Source organism: Pipistrellus hanaki, assembly GCF_964339955.1.
Source record: "Pipistrellus hanaki genome assembly, chromosome: 13".
NCBI lineage: Eukaryota > Metazoa > Chordata > Mammalia > Chiroptera > Vespertilionidae > Pipistrellus > Pipistrellus hanaki.
In genome coordinates this window covers 28,911,232-28,934,385 of record NC_140515.1, presented here as the reverse complement: position 1 = coordinate 28,934,385, position 23,154 = coordinate 28,911,232, and the positions used below count along the sequence as shown (strand labels likewise).

General features: G+C 37.2%; 1 protein-coding gene across 3 annotated transcripts in view; it reads right to left on the bottom strand.

The window, feature by feature from the left end:
- The window catches only part of PPARG (peroxisome proliferator activated receptor gamma), a 135,673-nt gene that overhangs the window by 32,144 nt on the left and 80,375 nt on the right, over positions 1-23,154 (bottom strand). For all 3 annotated transcript variants that reach the window (XM_084902603.1, XM_084902602.1, XM_084902601.1), the window contains 3 exons: positions 15,845-16,072; positions 14,271-14,440; positions 11,439-11,577 (listed from right to left, as the gene is read on the bottom strand). In XM_084902603.1, coding sequence (XP_084758729.1) covers positions 11,439-11,577; positions 14,271-14,440; positions 15,845-16,064 — 529 coding nt within the window. In that variant the 5' untranslated portion in view covers positions 16,065-16,072. The remainder of the gene's footprint in view (positions 1-11,438; positions 11,578-14,270; positions 14,441-15,844; positions 16,073-23,154) is intronic.

Here is a 23,154-nt window from a genome sequence, read left to right as displayed (position 1 = left end):
TTTGGCTTCTTGTGGGGTGAGAAGAGTGAAAAAAGAAGAAAACTGAAGAAAGAAAGGCAAAGAGGAATAGTTAAAAGAGGTTTATAAGTCTCAGGTTGGGGGAAAAATATATCTCTTTCAACTCAAATATATTGTTTTCTTCCTCCTTACCAATACTATCTGTAAAATATTATCTTATTAATAAATTAATTTTTAAACCAGTTATCACACCTCATTTCAGGTGCTTATACTTGCTGTTTTATTTAAAGCTTTAAAATTCTTTTTTAACATTGAGATTATAATTGACATATAACAATAGTAGTTTCAGTTGTACAGCATAAAGATTTAGTGTTTGTATATATTGTGAAATGATCACCACAATGATCTAGTTAATATCTAATACCATGCATAGTTCCACACATTTTTTTTTCTTATGATGAGAACCCTTTAAGATCTACTGTTCTTAGCAACGACCTAATATACAATACTATTATTAACTACAGTCACGAGGCTGTATATTCCACCCCAGATCTTATTTATTTTACAACCGGAAGTTTGTACTTTTTGGCACCCTTCACCCATTTCCTGCCTTGCCATCCCCTCTTCTGGTAACTACCTATCTCTTCTTTGTAGCTATGAGTTAGGGTGTTGTTGTTGTTTTGTTTTTTCCCCCCATATATAAGTGAGATCATATGGTATTTATCTTCCTCTGTCTGACTTATTTCACTTAGCATAATGCCATCAAGGTCCATTCATATTGTCACAAATAGCAAGATTTCCTTCTTTTATATGGCTAAATAATGTTCCATTTTGTACACATATATTTTATTTATCCCTTCATCCATATATGGTCACTTACGTTGTTTCCATAGTCTTGGCTATTATAAATAACTAGAGGCCCGGTGCACAAAATATACCAAGTCCCCTCAGCCCAGCCTGCACCTCCTCCAATCTGGGACCCCTCAGGGGATACCTGACTGTCAGTTTAGGTTCAATCCCAGGGATCAGGCCTAAACCAGCAGTCGGACAACCCTCTCACAATCTGGGACTGCTGGCTCCTAACTGCTCACCTGCTTGCCTGCCTGATTGCCCCCAACTGCTCCTGCCATCAGCCTGGTCATCCCCAACAATTCCCCCCCCAACCCCCCAGCCTGGTTGCTCCCAAGTGCCGCCGCTACCGGCCTGGTTGCCCCACACAGCCTGCTGTTCAATTGTCTGTCCGGTTGTTTCAGTCTTGATGCCCCCTGGCTTTTTATATTAGGATGCTGCTGCAATGAACATGGGAGTGCAGATACCTTTTTGAATTCTTTTTTTTTTTTTTTTCTCTAGATAAATACCTAGAAGTGGAATTGCTGGATCATATGAAAAACATTATTTTGACTAATGCTAATTTGGGGCCACATTTAGGACTCTGTATTTTCTCGTACTAAGGACTGCACTCCCTGCATTTTCCCATCATAAGGACATTTGGATTTATCATATCCAATATTTCTCTGTGCATAGCTCTACTGTTACACTTTTCATATGGCTAACTTAGAGATGTGTTTTTAGACAGTCTCCTTCCCTAGACTATAAGCTCCTTGAGGGCAGAGACTATCACTTACTGGTGATCAGTCAATAGCTGTGAATACAGGAGTGAATAAGTGGTGGTACCTTGCTTTATGTTATTATGCTAAAGGGAGTATTTCTACCATAGACATAGAAGCACATGAACACATTTCCATCTGGGTACTTAGTGAATTTTATTTTGGATTTGCTAGAGAAGAGACTGCTTTGTACCTTGAGCCTCAAATTCATAAGTTCATTGCAGTTGACCCTAATTTTATAACCAACTAATACAACTATTGTGTTGTAGGGGACTCCTTAGAGACCTCTGACTTAGAAGGGAAGAGAATCTTACTTTTCACTTTGGAGCCCTTTAAATTAAATTAGCCTGTATCCACTTGATAATATACTCTCTGCACACGACCGCTTCAAATTGCCTTAGTTTCTGGTAAAACAGGCCGAAGGACCCCAACCGTGCATGATCTAGGCCAGGGAGGGACTGCAGGAGGACTCCAGGGCATGTCTGGCCCAGCTCGCCCAGTCCTGATAGGCTGGACCCCAGAGGGATACTTGGTATATTAGGCTTTTAGATAGATAGATAGATAGATAGATAGATAAGGACTTAACAAGTGCCAGACATTATATTAAGTGCTGAGTATAAAATAATGAGCAACATTCCTGCCTTTGTGGAGATTATATAGCAGGGGAGAAAAGAAAACATTACAGATAATTATTTTGATCAATGCTATTCAAGAGAATACAATAAGTGATTAGGTTATATCCTGAGGGACCAGAAGGTTGTGGAGACTGTGATAAGAATGAGCAATGGTTCATTGTCTATCCCTATGGAACTAAAAAGAAAGAGAACAGGGGAAAGGGAGTAGAGAGACAAGATGTTTTACCAGAAACTAAGGCAATTTGAAGCGGTTGTGTGCAGAGGATGTCAGAGAGCTGGTTTTGGCCCAATCCCTGCAGGCCAGGCCAAGGGACCCCACTGGTGCACAAACCTGTGTACCAGCCTCTAGTATATTTTGAAATAAGATGGAATAAAACCCCCACAAATATATGAGATAGCATATTCCTTCAAAATCATTCTATATGAAGCCAGTCCAATAATTTGCTTCCTTGTACTATTTATTCCTGGTTCATCAGTAGCTCTTGGTTAATAGTGGGAGGCAGAACATATTAGAATCAATCACTTGTTAACTTCCATAGAAAATCTCACATCTATATTTCTCTCTGTCTTTCCCTCTCTTTCCCACTCTCTGTAAAAATCAATGGAAAAATATCCTTGAGTGAGGATTAAAAAAAAACAAAAAACAAAAATTAAAAAAAATTTTGGGATTTGGAACAGTTTAGAAAAAGCTTTCTAAATGATGGGCTCCTGATGTTTGCATATGTGTACACTACTAGGTACACTAATAAAATAGAAATATGCAAATTGACTGTACCTCCATGACACCTACCAGCCAATCAGGAGTGAGTATGCAAATTAACTTAACAAAGATGGTGGGTTAATTTGGATATGCAGGAGCAGAGTGAAGACTGAAGGCTGAAGACTGAAGAGGCTTGGCTTTTCCACTATGGTCAGAGTGAAGAAGCCAAGTCTTGCTGTGACCAGAGCAAAGGCCTGGGTCCCGGGTGCCAGAGGAAAACTGGTGCCAGGGGAAGGAAGGCCGATTGCATGAATCTTCATGCAATGGACCTCTAGTACTACTATATTGATTTATGTATATTCTATTAGAACATAAACTATATAAGCAGTAGTTTATTTATTTATTTATTTTATCTTTGCTTCTGCGTGCAATGAAATACACATAGTAGGTATAGAATAAAAGTTTGATGACTTGGACTTTAATAAAAGCTTGATGAATTATACTACAAAATATCAAGTTTGGAAACATAAAATGAGACAGTACGTGCACTGTTGGGAACTTTGTGATCATGAAAGAAAGCACCCAGTAAGAATTATGGCATATTAAAGTAGAAAAAATTTTCATGTAAAACTTGGAGAAAAATCAGTTATGTAACAAAACAGAGGTTATAGAGAATCACCAACAACCTTTTATTCTTTAACTTTAGTTATTTAACAGAGCACACACAATACCGTCTTTTCATTCAATGAATAAGTATTAAATGTCTAAGCTCTGGCTACATTTTCACAGATAATAAACTCACTCTACATGTATATATAAATAAAAGTTTACACACCTAGGAAAGCACTATGTTCCCAATAGGTAATCCAAAAAGTTAATTTAAAATAAACAAACAGCCAAAGATAGTCACTTATTACATTTGTTAGTCCTGCTTTTCCATAACCTAACAAAATAGACAAAAATAACTTTTAAAAATCATTTTAGAATTAGGAGATATTAAAGAGAAAGCCTTTGCTACAATCTAAATTAAACGTGAATTTTTGCACCCTGAGGTTCATTGCAATGTTATTTACAATAGCCAAGATTTGGAAGCAACCCAAGTGCCCATTAGTAGATTAAAAAAAAAAGCTGTGGTATATTTGCACAATAAATTATTACTTGGCTGAAAAATAAGAAGTCTTACCTTTGCAATAACATGAAAAACCTGGAGAGTGTTGTGCTCTCACATAGATGTTTCTTTCTCTCTCCCTCCCTAAGAATCAATAAAAATAATTTTTTAAAAAACGTTAGGAAAATGGTCCATGAGCCACGGAGGGAGAATTTTTGGCCTCTCTGGAAGGCAAGGGAATTAGCATGGCCTTGAGGTTGTCAGGATGTCTACTTCCTGGTTTGAGGAAGTGAAAATCTATCTAAGTGACTTAAATCCTTTGGTCTTCAATTGCCTTATCTATAGAATGAGGGACTTGGAAAAGAAGATCTCTTAAAAATTCTTCCTTTTGCTCTAAATTTAGCTATAAAATTCTACAAACATCAATGACATTGAACTGGGAAACATGCTATGGTCTCTTCTTTTTAAGGCAATATTTGTTTAGTCTTTGAGGCCCTGAAAAAAAGGGGCACATTCAGTCTGTTCTACAGACCTAGCATGTATCACAAAGAGCAATTTCCAGGCTACTGGCAATTCAGTGTCATTTTTGGGATAATTAATCACCTACAGAGAATCATTATCTTACTTTAGAAAGAATGTTCAATATCAGAACTACTATACACACCGTAGGAAGAATAGGTTTGGTAGAGGCTCGTTAACTTCTGGTGAAAAGTAAATTAGCATACCTTTATGTAACACATTTTTACTGAACTGAGTGGATCTCACTACTATCGATAGCATCGGACAGATTCAGCATTGTGTATTTAGCACTGATTAACTGAACACACAAACTCCAAGCACACGGAATATTTAGATATCCTGCTCTTTGAATCTTAGAGACAATGGATGTTTCTTAATGACAATTAATGACATTTGAAAAACACCTACCTAATTGTAGGAGCAACAATGACAAATACCACTTAATTACAAAGATAAATTAAAACAGATTTTCAAAGTAAATAAAAAAAGATTGAAGAATGAAATAAGTTGTATTAAAAATATTTTTGTCTTTCAATATCTAAGGGGTGAATTTGTAATGATATCAGGGTTTTGACAATTATTTGTAAGGTTATGTCTCATGGTCAGTTTCCCCACTTTTAACATGTTTGTTTTGCAAAAGCCTTATCATGTAAATAAGACTTACACAACGTTATTGCTTTTTGTAGAGCTATTGCCAAGTAAGTTATGTTTTTCCACCTCTTTTCTTGAGGAAAAAAAAAACACACAACCAAAAACAAACACCTTGTGCATTTTGAGGTTTTGCAGAATTTGGCAATCTAATAACTATAATTTTCTAGCTACTCTAAAGTAAAACAAGGAGCAGCCTGAACACAGTATTAAGTTATTTTTATGTGGGGGTAACATTTTTCAAACTATTTGTAGAGAACATTTAAACATTTGCTTAGGTTTCTTTCCAAAGTAGAGAAGAACAAAACACTACTGCCTTTCCTTCTGATTCAATCTCTGATTCCCTAAATCTTACTTGACATAATTGAATTCATTCACTGAATACTTGTTTGATGCAAGATACTGTACTTGGCAAACTGGATTGGGGCGGGGGGAGCCAAGATGATTCTAAATATACAGATTATTATTTCTCTCATGTACCCCTTTTTAATAGCTCCTTCCTTTCCACTGAAGCAGAAGTTTAAGGTTCTGATCCTGGTGCACCTCCCCTTTATGCTATTTTCCCTCCATCACTGAAGTTAATGAAAGAGAGGACTTTCCTCTCCATCTGCATTTGTCACTTGCTATTTATTTACTTCCCAACCACTGCAATATAGCTTCTGCTTCATTTAAATTGACCAAAACTTTGCTCTTAAAAGTCCCTAATTCTTTTTTTCACAGTCAGATCTAAGGGCCTCTTCTAAGTTCTCCTTCTACTTGCTCTCTCTCCAGCAGTCTCCCAGCTTTTAATACCACTGATATTTAAAAAATTTCTCATGCTGGTTTCTGGTTTTCTGGTTCTCCTCTTTCTGCCTGCTATTTTCCAGACTTCCTTCCTTCACTTATATTCTGTTCTTCCTAGTTTGTTCTTCTCTCTAAATGTGCCAATGACTCCCGCCTTCTCTCTCTTTAAAAAAATTTTTTTTTTAAATTGATTTCAGAGAAGAAGATTTTTTAAATTGATTTCAGAGAGGGAGAGAGAAAGAGAAACATCAATGATAAGGAAGAAGTATTGATCAGCTAACTCCTGCACACCACACACTGGTGATCAAGCACGCAACCTGGGCATGTACACTGACTGGGAATGGAACTGTGACCCATTGGTTTATGGATCCACAATCAACCATTGAGCCACACTGGCTGGGCTCCTGCCTTCTCTTTTCTGAGTTTTGGATCTTTATTTTTCAATTCCTTCTAGGTTCCTTTTTATATGGTTGTTGGATATCCCTTAAGCAATTCAACTACAACATAAAACTGAACTTTTCATTTTCTCCCTCCAAACGGTCTCCTCTTTCTGTTTTTCTTTCTGGGTTAGTTCACTCTATCACCAAACTAGATAACTTGAATAATCTCAACAGCCTATCTCCCTGCAGTCACTTGTATTCATTGGTCATAGCTCTGATATTTCTCTCAATTCAATTTCTTCTTGCCCATTCCAATGTCTTAGTTCATAATTTTGCATTGGTGTCCTGATAAACTTCTCTGATTTGCTCCCCCTTTCATTTATCCTTTTTACTGCTGTCTATAATAGTTTGGTTTTTAACATAGATATGATCACTGTTGCTTTTTTAAGGCACAATGTGGTGTCAGAGAAAGTTATAAAATAAGAGAAGAGGAAGAATGAGAAATTAAAAGTCTTATGGAAGAGAAGCCAATTGAACTGGGCCTTGAATGCCAGGTACGATTTTGACAGGGAACCAGAGGACATAATACACAGAGGCCCACAAACATTTTCCAGGAGCAACAAAGAACACAGTTTGTCTGAAATGTAAGTGAAAAAGAGCAGCAGTGGGATATGGTGGTGGAGGCTATTTAGAGGGTAATCATGAAGGTCATGCAGGTTTGAGTAACATAGCTACCCTGTGCATTAGGAATTTTTACTCTGCTATATTTCCCTAAAAGTTAACATTTGGGTTATTTACACCCCAAAGAAGACTAAAGAAAAGAAAGAGTAACATGTTGAAGTTTAAATTTATTTGCCATTGAGATTTTCTTTTTTTTCTTTTTTTAATATACTCCAGAGCTTCTGTTTACAAGGAATGAGGGAACTATCTTAAAAATGCTGAGTGCCACAAATATCTGCAAAACCACTTTTCTGAATTTTTATGAAGCCACTGAGAAATTATTTTTAAGTTGTCAGCTTTTTGTTTTTAAGTAAAAGAAAACCCCCTTTATTTACATAATAGGACATCCTAATCAGCAAAGCTAAGGTTTCACTAATTTTTATATATATGCAAAGCATAATTTTTTAGTCAAATCTCACTGGTGTAGGGTAAAACCTAGATGAATGACTCAAGTAACATATGGCAGTTCTTTTCTACATCAGATTATTTTTTAAAAGCAGAGCCAACACTTATCATTTTATTATTTACTTCATACATGAAAAGCAGCTCTGAATATGAAGTACTGACTAGTCAAAATTCTTAATGACTAAATTGTCTCATTAAAAATCTGATTAATGTCAAAGATTTTGACAGCAGAACTTGAAACAAACATTATACTTTGAAAATTTATAAAAATGTGAGTGCCCATTGACTGAGGAAGGAACATTAATCTATGAGAGTATTTTTTTAAATCAAGATTCTGTAGATACCAGCTTCACTAACTCAAAATATAAAATAAATAGTAGCTGATACAATAACCCCTTAGTAAGTTAATTCTGGGCAGCCCAGGAAGTTGCCTCTTTATTTCTGCTTTACTTGCATTTGGAGCCTTCCTCTAAAGGTGCCCAAACAGGGTATTGAACTGATTATGCTTGAGACAATTCAGGAAAACTTTGGAGCAATCAGCCCATAATCTAAAAATTATGGATTATTAAATGATCAAAATCATGGCATCATGTGTTTATTTTGGTAATTACAGAAAAACAAAAAATTTGTTCCCAAAGCACCTCAGCCTACCTAACAAGTGGGTGCCTTTTCCATCCGGTGATGAAAATGGGTATTTGAGAAACAACTAGACTTCCAGCTAGAAGAATGCTGAAATCATACCCTTCTACAATCAAAATACAAGTTCTATCTTCAGGTGAAACCATATACTATTATCCAACCATACCATTCATACGTTCTTTAGTCTGGACTGCTTTGAATTTGTACTCTTGGGGCTACCTCATTATGCAATCATCAAATGGATTGCCCTAAGTTACTGAGCAATTGATTGGAACATACAGAAGACTTGATTCAGGCATATGGATTATATTTTTATGGTACCAAAGCATATAGGTGAAAACTTTTAAACTCAGGCAATTGACAGGTACCAGTTGCCTAAATATTTAGGAAGACTGTGACATTATCGATAAGATACAGAATAGCTTGATTGAAAAGTGAAAAATGCAGTGAGGCAGGTTGCTTGACTTACGTAGTATTATAGAATTTTCAAAGTGGAAGGAATTTAGCAATCACTGATTTCAGTGATTTTCGAACAACACTCCCCAGGGTTCTTAGGTCCTTAAAGGTTACTTCAGAAGCCTCCTTCAAAGCTGGGAGTGGGTAGCTAACATGGAAGCTAAATGCACAGAACAGACTAAACAGAGACCAAAGAGCAAAAATAAAAGTAACACAGAATGGAGCAAATTTACTTTGGGAAATGTTCATCTCTTCTTTTACATTCTGAAAACAGCAAGGTGCTGATTTTGGTATAACACAAGGAGCGTCTTTTGATAAGTTGGTGTACTATTACATTCACATAAAACAATAACAAAAAGGAATTTTATATGAATGGAAACCTCATTACTATTGGCCTCATATTGGCCAAAGCAATGAATTTAAATAGTTACTAAGATTTCCTAGAAAACTTTGTATTTGAAAATGTTTCATCAGGAAAACAGGCACAATTAATCAAAATCTAGTTGTTGAGTTTCCCTTCTTGTGTTAGATCAATGGTTCTAAACTTTCTAATGCCGCGGCCCTTTAATACAGTTCTTCATATTGTGGTGACCCCCAACCATAAAATTATTTTTGCTGCTACTTCATAACTGTAATTTTGCTACTGTTAATGAATCGTAATGTAAATAATCTGTATTTTCCGATGGTCTTAGGCGACTATGCTGGCGGTTCTTAACCTAACTCAACAGTTAGATCAAATGGTTGTTTTCTTTTCTGTGCAGCAAACACATTACAATAAAACCTCTGGGAAGGGGTTTTCTAAGTCATGTTTGCAATTCTGTAAGTGTTGAACTGCATAAGCCTTTGATGCCATGATATTTAATTCCTTTTTGTTTTAATAGTCACATGATGTCCAAAGATAACCTTATTCAGTTCATGATAGTTTTCTTTGACTTTTCTGGGAAGAGAAAAATTATACCCTCAATAACACATAGGTTGGGCTTTAAATATTATTGGCCTTATAAACAATAAGAAATGGGAGATATATTTTACAAGAATATGTACAAGTAATAGGAAGTATATTTTATATCAATGTGTAAAATGACAATTTTTTAAAGGACAAAAAAGAAATACAATTAAAAGTAGAACTGGCATGTTTCCCTAGGCAGTTTTATAGATAATGATCTCAAATCAGATTTTTTTTCATAAAGATAAATTAAGTTTATTGCAAAAAAAACCTCATCACCTAAAATCCAACCCATGACTTGAAAACATGCCCTTATGTTTTATAAAGTCTGAAATATAAAAGGAAATTGATGGAATTAAAACAGCAAATTATTTGGCAATCAATGACTGCAGTTGTATATTGCTATACAGCAGATGTGATTAACTGTTGAGGAAAGTTAGATCAAATTTTCTTCCTGTTACTATAGCTAATAGATTTATTCAGAATACATTCTTAAAAAAAGTTTTTACTGATTTTAGAGAGGAAAGGAGAGGGAGATAGAAACATCAGTGATGGGAGGCAATCATTGATCGGCTGCCTCCTGCACGCCCCCACTGGGGATCCAGCCCACAGCCCCGGCATGTGCCCTGACAACGAATCAAACTGCGACTTCCTGGTTCATGGGTCCACGCTCAGCCACTGAGCCACACTGGCCAGGTATAACACAGTCTCACCTTTAGAGCAAATAACCAATATTAATGATAAAAATATAATTTTGTAAACTATTTTTAAAGGGAAAAGTATCAACCAATTAATGAGTCCAAAATATCTTAATGATTTACACTGTGAAAACCAAACATCAGCATGATGGAGCAAAAATTTAATTTTCGCAGATGCTTTGGAGTTCTTACAGATGAAGACTGACTTAAGAGATTATCCTTTTACCAGGTCAGTATTGATATCAGATAAAGGCAAAAAAAGAAAAAACAGGATATCCAACGAAATAAGACTTTGGATTTAACTTGACATTTTACACTTCTTGATCTCATAATGAGTTTTTAAAAAACGAATACTTGAAAAATATAGTAACATTATTATGTCAAAATTTGTTTTGTGAGCTAGTTAACCAGTTAAAGCTAAATAGAAACCAAGAACCATTTCTTCAAATAGGCCTATCTTCCATGATTTTACTGAGTTAGTTCTAAAGTTCATGAAAACAAGGTCTTCTACATTCTTACCGCTAGGTAGACACTCTAAATCATAAGCTTGGTTTTTCATATGAGTTTAAAAAGTAGAAAATGTTATTCTCTTAGGTTTCTATGGACACTGAAGTTTTGTGGAACTTCAAAATATTTCTTTATCCACAAGTTTGTATGCTGCTCAAAGTCAAAGCTACTGCTATACCTAAACTCATCTTTGCATAGTGAAGAGGAAAAAAAACAAAAACATCTAAATTCTGAGAAGCCACCTAAAGTTCCATATGCAAAATTTTCTTACATTAAAATTAGAAAGAAACTACTGATACACAAAAGTAAAGTATAATTGTTTTTAATACTAGTAAAGCAACATAAAAAAAATCACAGTTATCTTGACATTTGTTTTAAAATACTAGTCATTTCCACCACCTCCCCAGATTTTCAAGTCTTTTCTCTCATCATGGCAGATGCCTAACCAGAGAGGATTCCGTACTAACAACTTAAGAACTCACAGCAATATTCTGAAATCTGGCATTCTGTGGAAAAACTGTGCACATTTTCATCAACAGCCTTCATGTCTACTGATCTGGCAGCCCTCTGTACATATAAAAAGTCTGTTGGCCCTCACGCTGTAACAACCAAAGAGCGGCGTGGATGGGCGGGGCTGCAAGCACAGTGAGGCCTTGTGGGTGGGCAGGGCCACACAATTTTGTGGGCTGGACTTCTAGGGAGAGAATAATAAAGTAAGTGTTCACTTACCATTATGGGACATCCCCACAGCAAGGCATTTCTGAAAGCGACAATACTGACATTTATTTCTACTTTTTTTGTGGATCCGACAGTTAAGATCACACCTGTCATAAATAAGCTTCAATCTGATTGTTCTCCGGAAGAAACCCTGCGAAAAGACAATGGAAAAGAAAAAAAGAAGCAAATTCTAAGTCTTTGTGATACACTGAAACAACAACATATGGCCAAAGGAACACTGGCCTGGGTATTTCACACAGTTCTGCCCCTGGTGACTTTGGGCAACTGAATTTTCTTTCCTATAAAATAAAGAACCAGAGGATTTCCAGGGTATTGTTTTAGCTTTAGAGGATGACCACATTCAACTAATGTCATTCAATGTATTTTGGCTCTACATTTAGACTTCGGCATGCTCTACAAAGTGCTCTGGATTTAATGTAATGCAAATAAAACACCATGTAATCAGTCCAGTCTCTCTGCAAACCATTCCAACAGCATGCCAAGCCCTTATAATTGTGCTAAGCAGTTTGGCAAAGTTACAACCATTTCATCCTAATACATTATCAGGGCCAATAAAAATCCACATGTGAATAATTTTTTGGAATTCTCTATGTTGCATAATTTCCTGCAGAATTGGTTTCATTTATTTATGCAGTTGAAAATGTGTGTGTTCCATAATCATTGTAGCCTGAAAACAAAAAGAGATAATGGAAAATAACATGAGAAATCCTATCTAATAAAAGGGTAATATGCAAATTAACTGTCACTGTCACAAAAGATGGCGGCAGTGACAGTTAATTTGCATATTAGGGGGTGGCCACTGAGAGCAGGCAGCACGAGCAGCCTGGCAGAATGCTTGCTTTGTGGCTGCGGCGACAGAGCAAGCATTCCACCCTGGCCACGGAGACTTGCCTCATTGCCCTTTTTTTGTTCAGAGTATTCCTATCCATTTCTATTGTGCTCATGTTCGTGAAACTCAGTTTTTAATTCTTCCAATTTTACACATATTAGAAATCCTATCTAATAAAATCCTATCTAATAAAATGCACGAAGATTCATGCAAGAATGGGCTTTCCTTCCCCTGGCTGCTGGCACCGTCTTTGCTCCTTCTGGGAGCCACCTTTCTGCCTTCCCATGCTGCCCAGAGGCCCAGAGTGTCTGGGGTGGTGCAGAACGCCCACGTCGTCGCCATGGCATCGATGCAAGTGCCCCATCCTGCCCCAGGCAGCTCAGTGCCTGTGTATGCAAATTAACCTGCCATCTTTGTTGGGTTAATTTGCATACTCACTTCTGATTGGCTGGTGGGCATCATAAAGGTACAGTCAATTTGCATCTTACTCTTTTATTAGTGTAGATAATCCTCACCTGAGGATATTTTTTCCACTGATTTTTAGAGAGGGTGAAAGGGAGGGGGAGAGACAGATAGAAACACTGATGTGAGAGAGATACATGGATTAATTATCTCCCATATGCACCCCAACTGGGGCTAAGGATCAAGCCTGCAACTGAGGTACGTGCTCTTGATCAGAGTTGAACCAGAGCCTCTTCAGTCTATAGGCTGACACTCTAACCACTGTACAAAACTGTCTAGGGCTGAATAAAAAAGCCCAACCCTGGATTAAATCTGACTCATATAATATAAGCAGTGTTTATTTTATAAGATAAGCATTTTATAATATAATGTTTAGAAAATATACAAAATATAAAATACTTAAAATTTTATATTTATAAAAAAATTATAAAAGCTAAACATTTACTTTATAAAGTAAATATGAACAATTTATTCTGAACCCTGGAGTATATAATAAAAACTATTCTAGCCCAGTCGGGGTAGCTCAGTGGTTGACCATCAACCTATGAACCCAGGAGGTCATGGTTTGATTCCCAGTCAGAGAACGTGCCTGGGTTGGGGGTTCGATTCCCGGTAGGAGGCATGCAGGAGGAAGCTGATCAATGATTCTTATCATTGATGTTTTTAACTCTCTCTCCCTCTCCCTTTCTCAATGAAATCAATAAAATATATATTTAAAAAGATAAAAACTATTCTATTACTATTTTATTCACTTGGATATTAAAATTAATTATTTTAAAAGACTATATGTGAAAATATGAGTTGGTTAACATTTTTTTTTTAATGCTTGGGCATGATATTACTAAATATTTGCACTTTCCAAAATGCCCCTTTCACACAGAAAAAAGGTGAAGAGAAATAGTAACTCCTTCCCAAAATAGTTATATTTCTTTATCTGCCCATAGTAATACATGACTCAATTGATGCTGAGTAAGAAAACACAGAGCACTGGTTTAGCAGTCCTAGCTCTGTCATTTACTAATGGATGACCATGGGAAAGTTTCACTAATTCATAATTTCTGCATCTGTTAGTGGCCATATATAAGCTCAACCTTATGGGGCTGTTCTAAAACTCAAATAAAGATGATCTAACTATTTACTTATTAGAGATGCCGAGCCTTACATATATAAAATATTACATGGTACAGTGAAAAACAACATTGGAAAATCCAGGAATCCGGGTTTTGGGCCAGTTCATCCGTATCTTGCCTTGATCCCCTGATTAAGTAATTTTAAAAAAAATCTGCAAGATATAAGGATTAAATTAGATCAATGCCTTCTAGAACCAGTCTGGAGGAAGAAAAGTGAGGCAAAGTAACTCTGCTTTTGTTAATTTTCTTAGGTTTTCAAATACTATGTTATTTGAGTAGTGGGTTTTAAAAAAAGTTTGACAATTTTATCTCAATTCCTTGTCATGTGTTTGCAAAAGGAAATGAAATAATAGGTACATTTTCAACAAATCCTTTGAAGAAAAGAAGAAAATTACTTTTTACCTTGCATCCTTCACAAGCATGAACTCCATAGTGAAACCCGGAAGCTTTATCTCCACAGACACGGCATTCGATGGCCATGAGGGAGTTGGAAGGCTCTTCATGAGGCTTATTGTATAGTTGAGCCTTTTCAGAATAATAAGGTGGGGATGCAGGCTCCACTTTGATCGCATCTGTGTATAGAAGATTGTGAGCAGGTCATTATTACATGAAAAACAATACTAAGGAGGCAACAGGGCAAGTCACTACAGTATACCTTAATGCCGTGTTTTTATTATTTAAGTGTAGAACCACTATGGAACTTGAAAAGACATAGGAAAAGTAGGCTTGGTAAGCGTGGGCAAGTCACGGCATCTTTGAGCTTCACCTGTATAAATAAAGTGGGAAGGGAATTAAGCCTGTAGTTCTATGACCCTCCAACACCCCATATGGTAGTACAGTATTTGAGACAATCAAGGTTATTTTACTATGTAATGTGCTGTACTTGGCATTTTCACAATATTAAATTGTGTGTTTTAATTTAAAGGTTGCATTTTAGAAATATTTTAAAGCCACTCTTGAGAAAGACACAAAGAAGGAACATAAAAAATAAGAGACCAGGTTACCATCAGTGTTAAGTCAGAAAAGGTGGTTTATAAAATGATCTTTGATAGAGAGTGAAACAACCCGTGGAAATTAAGCACTACTTTTCCACTGGTTAAGATTAGGTCCATTAAATTTCCATATTAGGCTCTAACTGAAAATCACACATATAATATAACCAAGTATATGATTTATTTTTAAAAAACCACACTAGAAATACAGGAAGTTCTTACTGTCAAGTAATGGTTACCAATTACATTGTGGTGGCTTTGGAAAACCAGCATATCAGTAAACAAAGAGATAAAAATCAAGGAAATAGCATCATAGAAATATGTTTCATCTTGAAAAGTGCAGTTTTAGTTTTTCTTGTGTCTGATGTTTCGATGTGAGTTGAGTTAATGGTATGAAGATTTATCAATAGACCAACTTGTCAAAATTTAAATTTGTGTTATTTATAAAATAACCTTAATTGTCTCAAATACTATATGTTGTCTGTTAGAGCTTTAGTATTATGGGTGTTGTAAGGTCACAGAACACAAGCTTAATTCTTTTAACAGTTTAGATTTCAGTGTAACTTCTCAAATGGCAGAATTAGAAAAAAATTGGATTACAATTTAGTAATTTGGTGATAATAAGGTAGCAAGCTGTTACTTATTAACTTAAAAGTATTCAAAAGAATTCAAAGTTTGGGTGTGGACTCTTAACCTGATATATACCTGGCAATATAATCATACTGGATAATGCTCTTAAGAAGAACCAAGAAAAGAAAAAAGAAGAGAGAAAGAAGGGACAAAAGGAAAGAATGTTCTGGGGGATTAACATACTGCTTTCCTTTCTGGTCTATCATAAATACCTAATATTTCATAGATATGTGGATGAATAAATTAATGGTAAATGTCTTCTCTATAGAGTTTTAGTCTCTGGAGCACTTGCTCCAGTGTTATTGAGTCCAATGCTAGTCTTAGTAATCTGAAAAGTGAAAATAAGTATCTTACTTTGGTAATCTTGGAGTTTCAGGTCATACTTATAATCAGCAACCATTGGGTCAGCTCTTGCGAATGGAATGTCTTCATAGTGTGGAGTGGAAATACTAGAGAAATCAACCGTGGTGAAGGGCTTGATGTCAAAGGCGTGGGAGTGGTCATCCATTACGGAAAGATCCACGGAGCTGATTCCAAAGTTGGTGGGCCAAAATGGCATCTCTGTGTCAACCATGGTAATTTCTGAAATGGAAAAAAGCACAGCTATGAAGCTGGTCCTGAAGAACAGCAATCCTCTGAAGATATGTAGACAGGGAACTGAAAGACTGTTTGGTAAGTGATTTCATCTGGAGAAGAGAACATAACCACCTTCTTAGTGCTGCCCAATTTGTTTTACTAAAGAAAGTGGTCGCTTAGCTGGATATCACAGTAGAGAACCCGGTAACAGTATCTACATGTGTACCCCATGAAAACGTCCTGCAGTCAGCCCTGCCCTCATTATCTTCTATAGAAGGTCATCAATCAAATCTGTTCATTTTTAAAGAGCATAGAGTTCTGGGACAAATTTACTTTCTTGAAATTAGAGATCCTAAATAGTTTTCTCTTTAGGATGAAAATTTTGCTTTTCTATTAATGTTTATAATGTTTTTGTGCAGAAAGTTGGTATATTAAATTTAGATAAGAATTTATTCTTGCCCAGCCTGCATGGCTCAGTGGTTGAGTGTTGACCTATGAAACAGGAGGTTGAAATTAAATTCCCAGTCAGAGCACATGCCTGGATTGCAGGCTCGACTCCCAGTGTGGGTCATGTAGGAGGCCGCTGATCTATAATTCTCTCTCATCATTGATGTTTCTCATTCTCTCTCCCTCTCCCTTTCTCTCTGAAATCAATAAAAAATATATATAAAGGATTTATTCTTTAACTTTATTATAACATAATTTTATTCTTAAAGTAATACTAAAATGAATCTTTGAAAAAAGAGAAGATCCCTTCTGCACTATGAAAACACTCAAATATTTATGTTTTCTGTGTATACAATTTTCCTTAAAGAGGAGAAAGCATTCCCCATATTGAGAACTGAGAGGTTAGAGATATGTAAAACATACTTGAATATCAATGAGGGAATGTTAAAATGAGAATCTGGCCCAGAATTCATTTTAAACCACTCCCAAGACAAGACAAAAATGAAAACAAGGAAACACACACACACACACACACACACACACACACACACAGATAAAAATACTGATATGGATTCTAAGGCCACAGAATAACTTATTTCATGAATTGCCTGCTTAAGATGCCGCGTGCATTTTTCAAAATATGTTTTGTGGTCATAGTAAGTAAAATAAAACCCTCAGGGATTTTGGTTCTAAGTATTTAATGTGGACTTGTGAGATTAAAGTGGGTAAACTTTAAACCTTTATGCAATGGGAACCTGTCTGACTTGGTTTATCTGAAACCAGTTCACTATTAAAAGTGGTGCCAAAAAAGCAGTCACAGGTATTTTATTTATTTGTTTGTTTGTTTGTTTTGTTTGTTTTTTTTTTGTTAATCCTCGCCTAAGGTGAGGATATCTTTTCATTAATTTTTTTTAGAGAGAGTGGAAGGGAGGGGAGAGACAGAGAGAAACATTGATGTGTGAGAAAGATTCATCGATTGGTAGCCTCCTACATGCTGCCCTGAGGCCAGAGATCCCGAGAATCGTGCCTGAAGGATGTGCCTCCAAACAAAGTACATGCCTTTGACTGGAATTCAACCTGGGACCCTTCAGCCCTTGGGCTGACACTCTATCCACTGAGGCAAGGGCACGATAAATATTTTAAATGTTAACTCCTTGGTCAAAAATACCAGTAGAGAGGTGTGGGAATTTGCAATTGCTGTGAGAGGCAAATAAATGAATTGCTGAAAAATTCTAGGGCACCTGAAATCATATGCTTACCTGTCTTATTTGCAAGTATATCCCTATCTCCTAGCAAAGAGCTTGCTTGGCTCATGGTAGGTGCTCCTTATACATTTATTTATTAAATACTAAAAGAAATGGATGGAATTTTAGCATAAAAGGTAGGAAAGGGGGAAAGCAAACTAATATTTGAGTACCTCGTAAAAGACACATTCTACCTTTTACTTCATGTAAACCAAGATATTATCCCCACTTTAGAGATAGGTAGGCTAGGACTACAGAAGCACAGTGACTTATCCAGTGTCCAACAGCTAGTAAGCAGAGAATTCAAACTCGAGACTGATCCAGAAACCCTGTTCTGTATATGTTCTCTCACTGATGAACATAGTTTATGCAGGAAGGGCTGTTCTCCTAAGGGTATCTGGGAATGGGTGTCTTGTATTTTCCCAGCAAGCAGGGAGCTAAGGAATTCACTCTCAAAGGCTGATTTTTGCAGGAGGTTAAAGATTCCAGTTGTGGTCTTCATAAGAAAAACAAAGTGCCTTGAAAACACAAACGAGGAGCCTAGTCCTATGAATGTGCTTCAGTGGTTCCAGGACTCATCAGGCACAGTTTGGATTCACATGTCTGAATATCTACATAAATAAGCACCCAAACAACCTTAAGTTATCTATGTTACAGTGTAAACGCTACCCAACAGAAAAAGAGGAATGTGTGCTGGTGATAGCTTGAAGGTCATGGTGGGTCTCAATGACATCTAGAAAAAAGTTTATGCTCTCAGTGACAGGGCACCCATCAAACTGAATTCTTTTGTCTCAAAATATATTAGTCCTGCTCAGTGTGGCTCAGTAAGTTGAGTGTTGTTCCATGCATAGAAAGGTTGCTGGTTCGATTCCTGGTCAGGGCACATACCCAGGTTGCAGGTTTGATCCCTCGGTCAGGTTGTATACAGGAGGCAACTAAACCATGTTTTTCTCTCTCACTTCAATGTTTCCCTCTCTCTCTCTCTCTCTCTCTCTCTCTCTCTCTCTCTCTCTCTCAAAAAAAAAAAAAAAAAAAAAAAAAGTCCAACTGGTGTTGCTCAGTGGTTTAGCATTTACCTATGACTCAGGAGATCAGGGTTCGATTCCTGGTCAGGGCACATGCCTGGCTTTCAGGCTTGATCCCCAATGTGGGACATGCAGGAGGCAGCCAATCAATGATTCTTTCTCATCATTGATGTTCCTATCTCTCTTTCTTTCACTCTTCCTTTCTCTGAAATAAATAAAATACATCTAAACTTACCTAACCCAAGTCATTCCATTTACTCTGCCCATCTCCTCACCAGTTTATTTCACATTTTTCTTAGTATAAATTATTTTCATATCAAAATATACCTCTCTCGTTTCAACTGCACTATCCATAAAAGTTGGTTTATCAACTACTCCTCATTAAAATAAAGGTTCACTGAGTGAGTTAAAGGTACTGTATATGCCTCTGTACGAACACTGGGAAATGAAAATAAGGATGCAAAAATATGTGCTGCAAGAAAAATTGGTTGCTCATCATTTTACTGGTTTAGTCTAGTTTCATTTTTTTTTTAAAATCCTCACCGAGGATATGTTTATTGATTTGGGAGGGAGGGAGGGAGGGAGGGAGGGAGGGAGGGAGGGAGAGAGAGAGAGAGAGAGACATTGATGTGAAAGAGAAACATCAATCCATTGCCTCCCATACGCACCACAACCTAGGGTGTGCCCTGGCAGGAAATTGAACCTGCAGCCATTTTTGGTGCACAGGACAATGCTCCAACCAGCCGAGCTACCGAGCCAGGGCTTTTTCGCTTTTGATGTGGCTTCAGTGACTCCCTGTCACCCAAAGCCATGCTTCTCAATACAGGAATCATATCCTTATGGGTCATGCCTCTTAATGAAAGGTTATGGGAAAATTTTAATCTTAAAGTACCCATTTATGCATACATGAATAGAATTCATGTTATTTAAAAAATATAATATGAAACTCCTAAAAAATTGTACTTGTATATTTCATGAACACGTGATTAAAAAAATATATATTTTTATTGATTTCAGAGAGGAAGGGAGAGGGAGAGACAGCAACATCAATGATGAGAAAGAATCATTGATTGGCTGCCTCCTGCATGTCCCTCCCATCCCCCACTGAGGATCAAGCCCCTACCCGGACATATGCCCTTGACTGGAATCAAACCCAGGACCTTTCAGTTCGCAGACTGACACTATTCACTGAGCCAAACTAGCCAGGGCTTTAAAAAATAACAGACTTGCTGAAACTGGTTTGGCTCAGTGGTAGAGCATCGGTCTGTGGACTGAAAGGTCCCAGGTTCGATTCCGGTAAAGGGCATGTACGTTGGTTGGGGGCACATCCCCGATATGGGGTGTGCAGGAGGCAGCTATGTTTCTCTCTCATCGACGTTTCTAGCTCTCTATCCCTCTCCTTTCCTCTCTGTGGAAAATCAATAAAATATATATTAAAAAAACAGACTTTTCCTGGCTGGTGTTGCTCAGTTGGTAGGAGGGTTGTCCCCATACATGGAATTGTCATTGGTCCGATTCCCAGTCAGGGCACATAACTAGGTTGCTGGTTTGATCCTTAGCCTCAGTTGGGGCACATGCCAGAGGTTTTGGTCTCTCTCTCTCTCTCTCTCTCTCTCTCTCTCTCTCTCTCTCTCTCTCTCTCTCTCTCCCCCCCTTCCCTCTCTAAAAATCAATGAAAATGTCCTCAGATGAGGATTTAAAAACAAAAAAGACTTTGCTTTTTGAGTGATTTTAGGTTTACATAAAAAATGAACAGAAAGTACAGAGTTCCCATATACCCTTTCCCCTTTCTCCCTTCCCTTCACCCCTGAAACTTACAATTTCCCCTATTATTAACTTGGATTTCCCCTATTATTAACACTTGCATTAGTGTGATACACTTGTTACAAATTGATGAACCAATATTGATACATTATTATTATTAGCTAAGGTCCATAGTTTGTATTGGGGTTTACTTTCTGTGTTGCACATTCTATGGGTTTTGACCAAAGCATGTCATGTACCTACCACTACAGTATCATACAGAATAGTTTCATTGTCCACCTATTCATTCCCACTCCCAAGACTGCTATGTTTTTGCTGTCCTCTTCTACTCAGGGCATATCAGTGGGAAAGCAGGAGAAGCTGTGACCTACATAATAAATTAAAATGTCCTGGCTCGGCATTCAAGACTCCCTGACACGGCCTTGACTTAATGTTTTCACTAGTGATCTTTCCCCCTAGTGATCCCACACCTCACTCCCATTCTGGTACAGCCTGTGGTTGGTTAGGCATATTCAACTCTCACCACGTTCAACATGCTCTGCCTTTTCGAGTCTGTTCATCCTTGTTCATGCTGAGGCTGCTCTACCTTCTCCCCATCCTCATCGCTACACTTCACAACCCCATCTGTCTTCCCAACAAGAGTGGGAAATCCCATAATAGTCCAAATGCTACTTTCTCCACGAAACCTTCCATAAATGCTCCAACTTAAAAAATACTCTCTATTTTCTGTATTCCCACGGCACTTTGTACTTGTCTCTTAACTCTGATATAATTAACTTGGATAAATATCACCACCATTCAATTATGTTCTGGAGCAAAAGGACAGTGTCTTACTATTCTGTTTTCCCTTTAGTCATATGCACAGTTGTTCACTAAATGCTTGCCAATCGAATGAGCATATTTTATAGAGAAAAGTAGATAAGTATTCATTTTTTTTTTTTGCTGTGAAAATGGAATAAAGGTACTTTCCCAATGGTTTAGTTTTTCTAAGACTTCAGCTCCCCAGAAAAGAGGGTAATCTTTAATATTATAAATAAAATACAATTTAAGTTAAAACCCTTCCCCTCCACAATGAATATTCAGTCTTTCCTTTTTTGATAATTGCAGGAGGAAGATTAGGATCTTATAAAGTCTATTTGCTTTTTTCTATGTAAAAAAGACAAAGTAAGAAAGAAAAACAGCTTGCTTGTTCATTTCTATGAAAACATATTACTCAAATACATATTTTCCCTCCCCCTTCCTTCTCCCTGTCCTCTTATTCTAGGACATCTTGACCTAAACAGTATTATTTCATGGGCCATGTTTACTGGGAGGCACAGTGGTTCCCTAGACATTTTATTTTATTTTGACTTAGAGATGGGTCCAGGGAGCCTGCTTCTAATTTTGTCTCTAGAAAACATAAGCTACTGTTTCTGCCAAAGCTGTAAGTTGAGTAGGTGTTTTCTGTTACTCATGCAATCACCCATGAAAGAACAAATGAACGAAGTATTAGGATGAACAACAGCCCTTCTCAGGGAGAAGTAGCAGTGTCTCCACTTTCCAGCTGGGTGACAGGAGTGTGTTGCATCAGGGTAGATCCATCAATTTCACAACCTTCAGTGTGTTTCAAGAAGGCCAAAGTCTCTAGGCAGACATTGCGAGGAAGGACATGAATCTGTGACCTTTATCTTAGACCTTCAAACTTGGCTTTAAACTATGCTATAGTCAGTGGGTAGACTTTGCACAATATTCCTAAGTACAAAGCACGTCAAATAAAAAATACAACCAATATGCAAAAATAAAGTAACTTCTCTAATCTGAAAGGTAGCAAGCATTATTTGGGAGCATTGGACGCAGCAGGTCAAAAAAGATGCTAGATTATAAAACCAAGCACCAGAGCTATATAATTTCCCTTTGGTGTTGTATGCTGTCCCTTATGAAAAGAAAAACGTCCACTAGAATATCTGGGGAAATGCTGCATGACCTTAAGAATTATATTAGCTAATATTAATAGAACCCCAAATCTATGCTACGTATTGTGCCAACTACAGTATTTGGATCATCCCACTGAATCTTCACAACATCCTATGAGGTAGGTACACTTATAATTCTCCTTAAAGAAGAGGAAACTGAGGCACAGATTTGGAAGTAAGTAATTTGCCCAAGAACACAGTTGCTGTGTAGTAGAGCTGGGTTACCTATCCAGATGGTTTAAAACTCCAAGGCTGCACACTTAACTTTCTAAACGAAATTCATTTGATGTCCCAGGTACAGGGGGTTGGGATATACTTTGAAGACTAATTCCCAAATAAAAGCTTCATTAGGCAAATGTGTTAAGCTGTGCAACAATAATAGGTGCCAGGGGGAAAAAAAGCCTTTCATATATTCTCTAAAACTTAGTAATCTTGTTGAAGTAGCCCTTCAGAGCCCATAAATGATTTTTAAAAATATCTTCTTGCCGAAGCTGGTTTGGCTCAGTGGTAGAGTGTCGGTCTGCGGACTGAAGGGCCCCAGGTTTGATTCCGGTCAAGGGCATGTTCGTTGGTTGCGGGCACATCCCTGGTTGAGGGGTGTGCAGGAGGCAGCTGGTCGATGTTTCTCTCTCATCGATGTTTCTAGCTCTCTATCT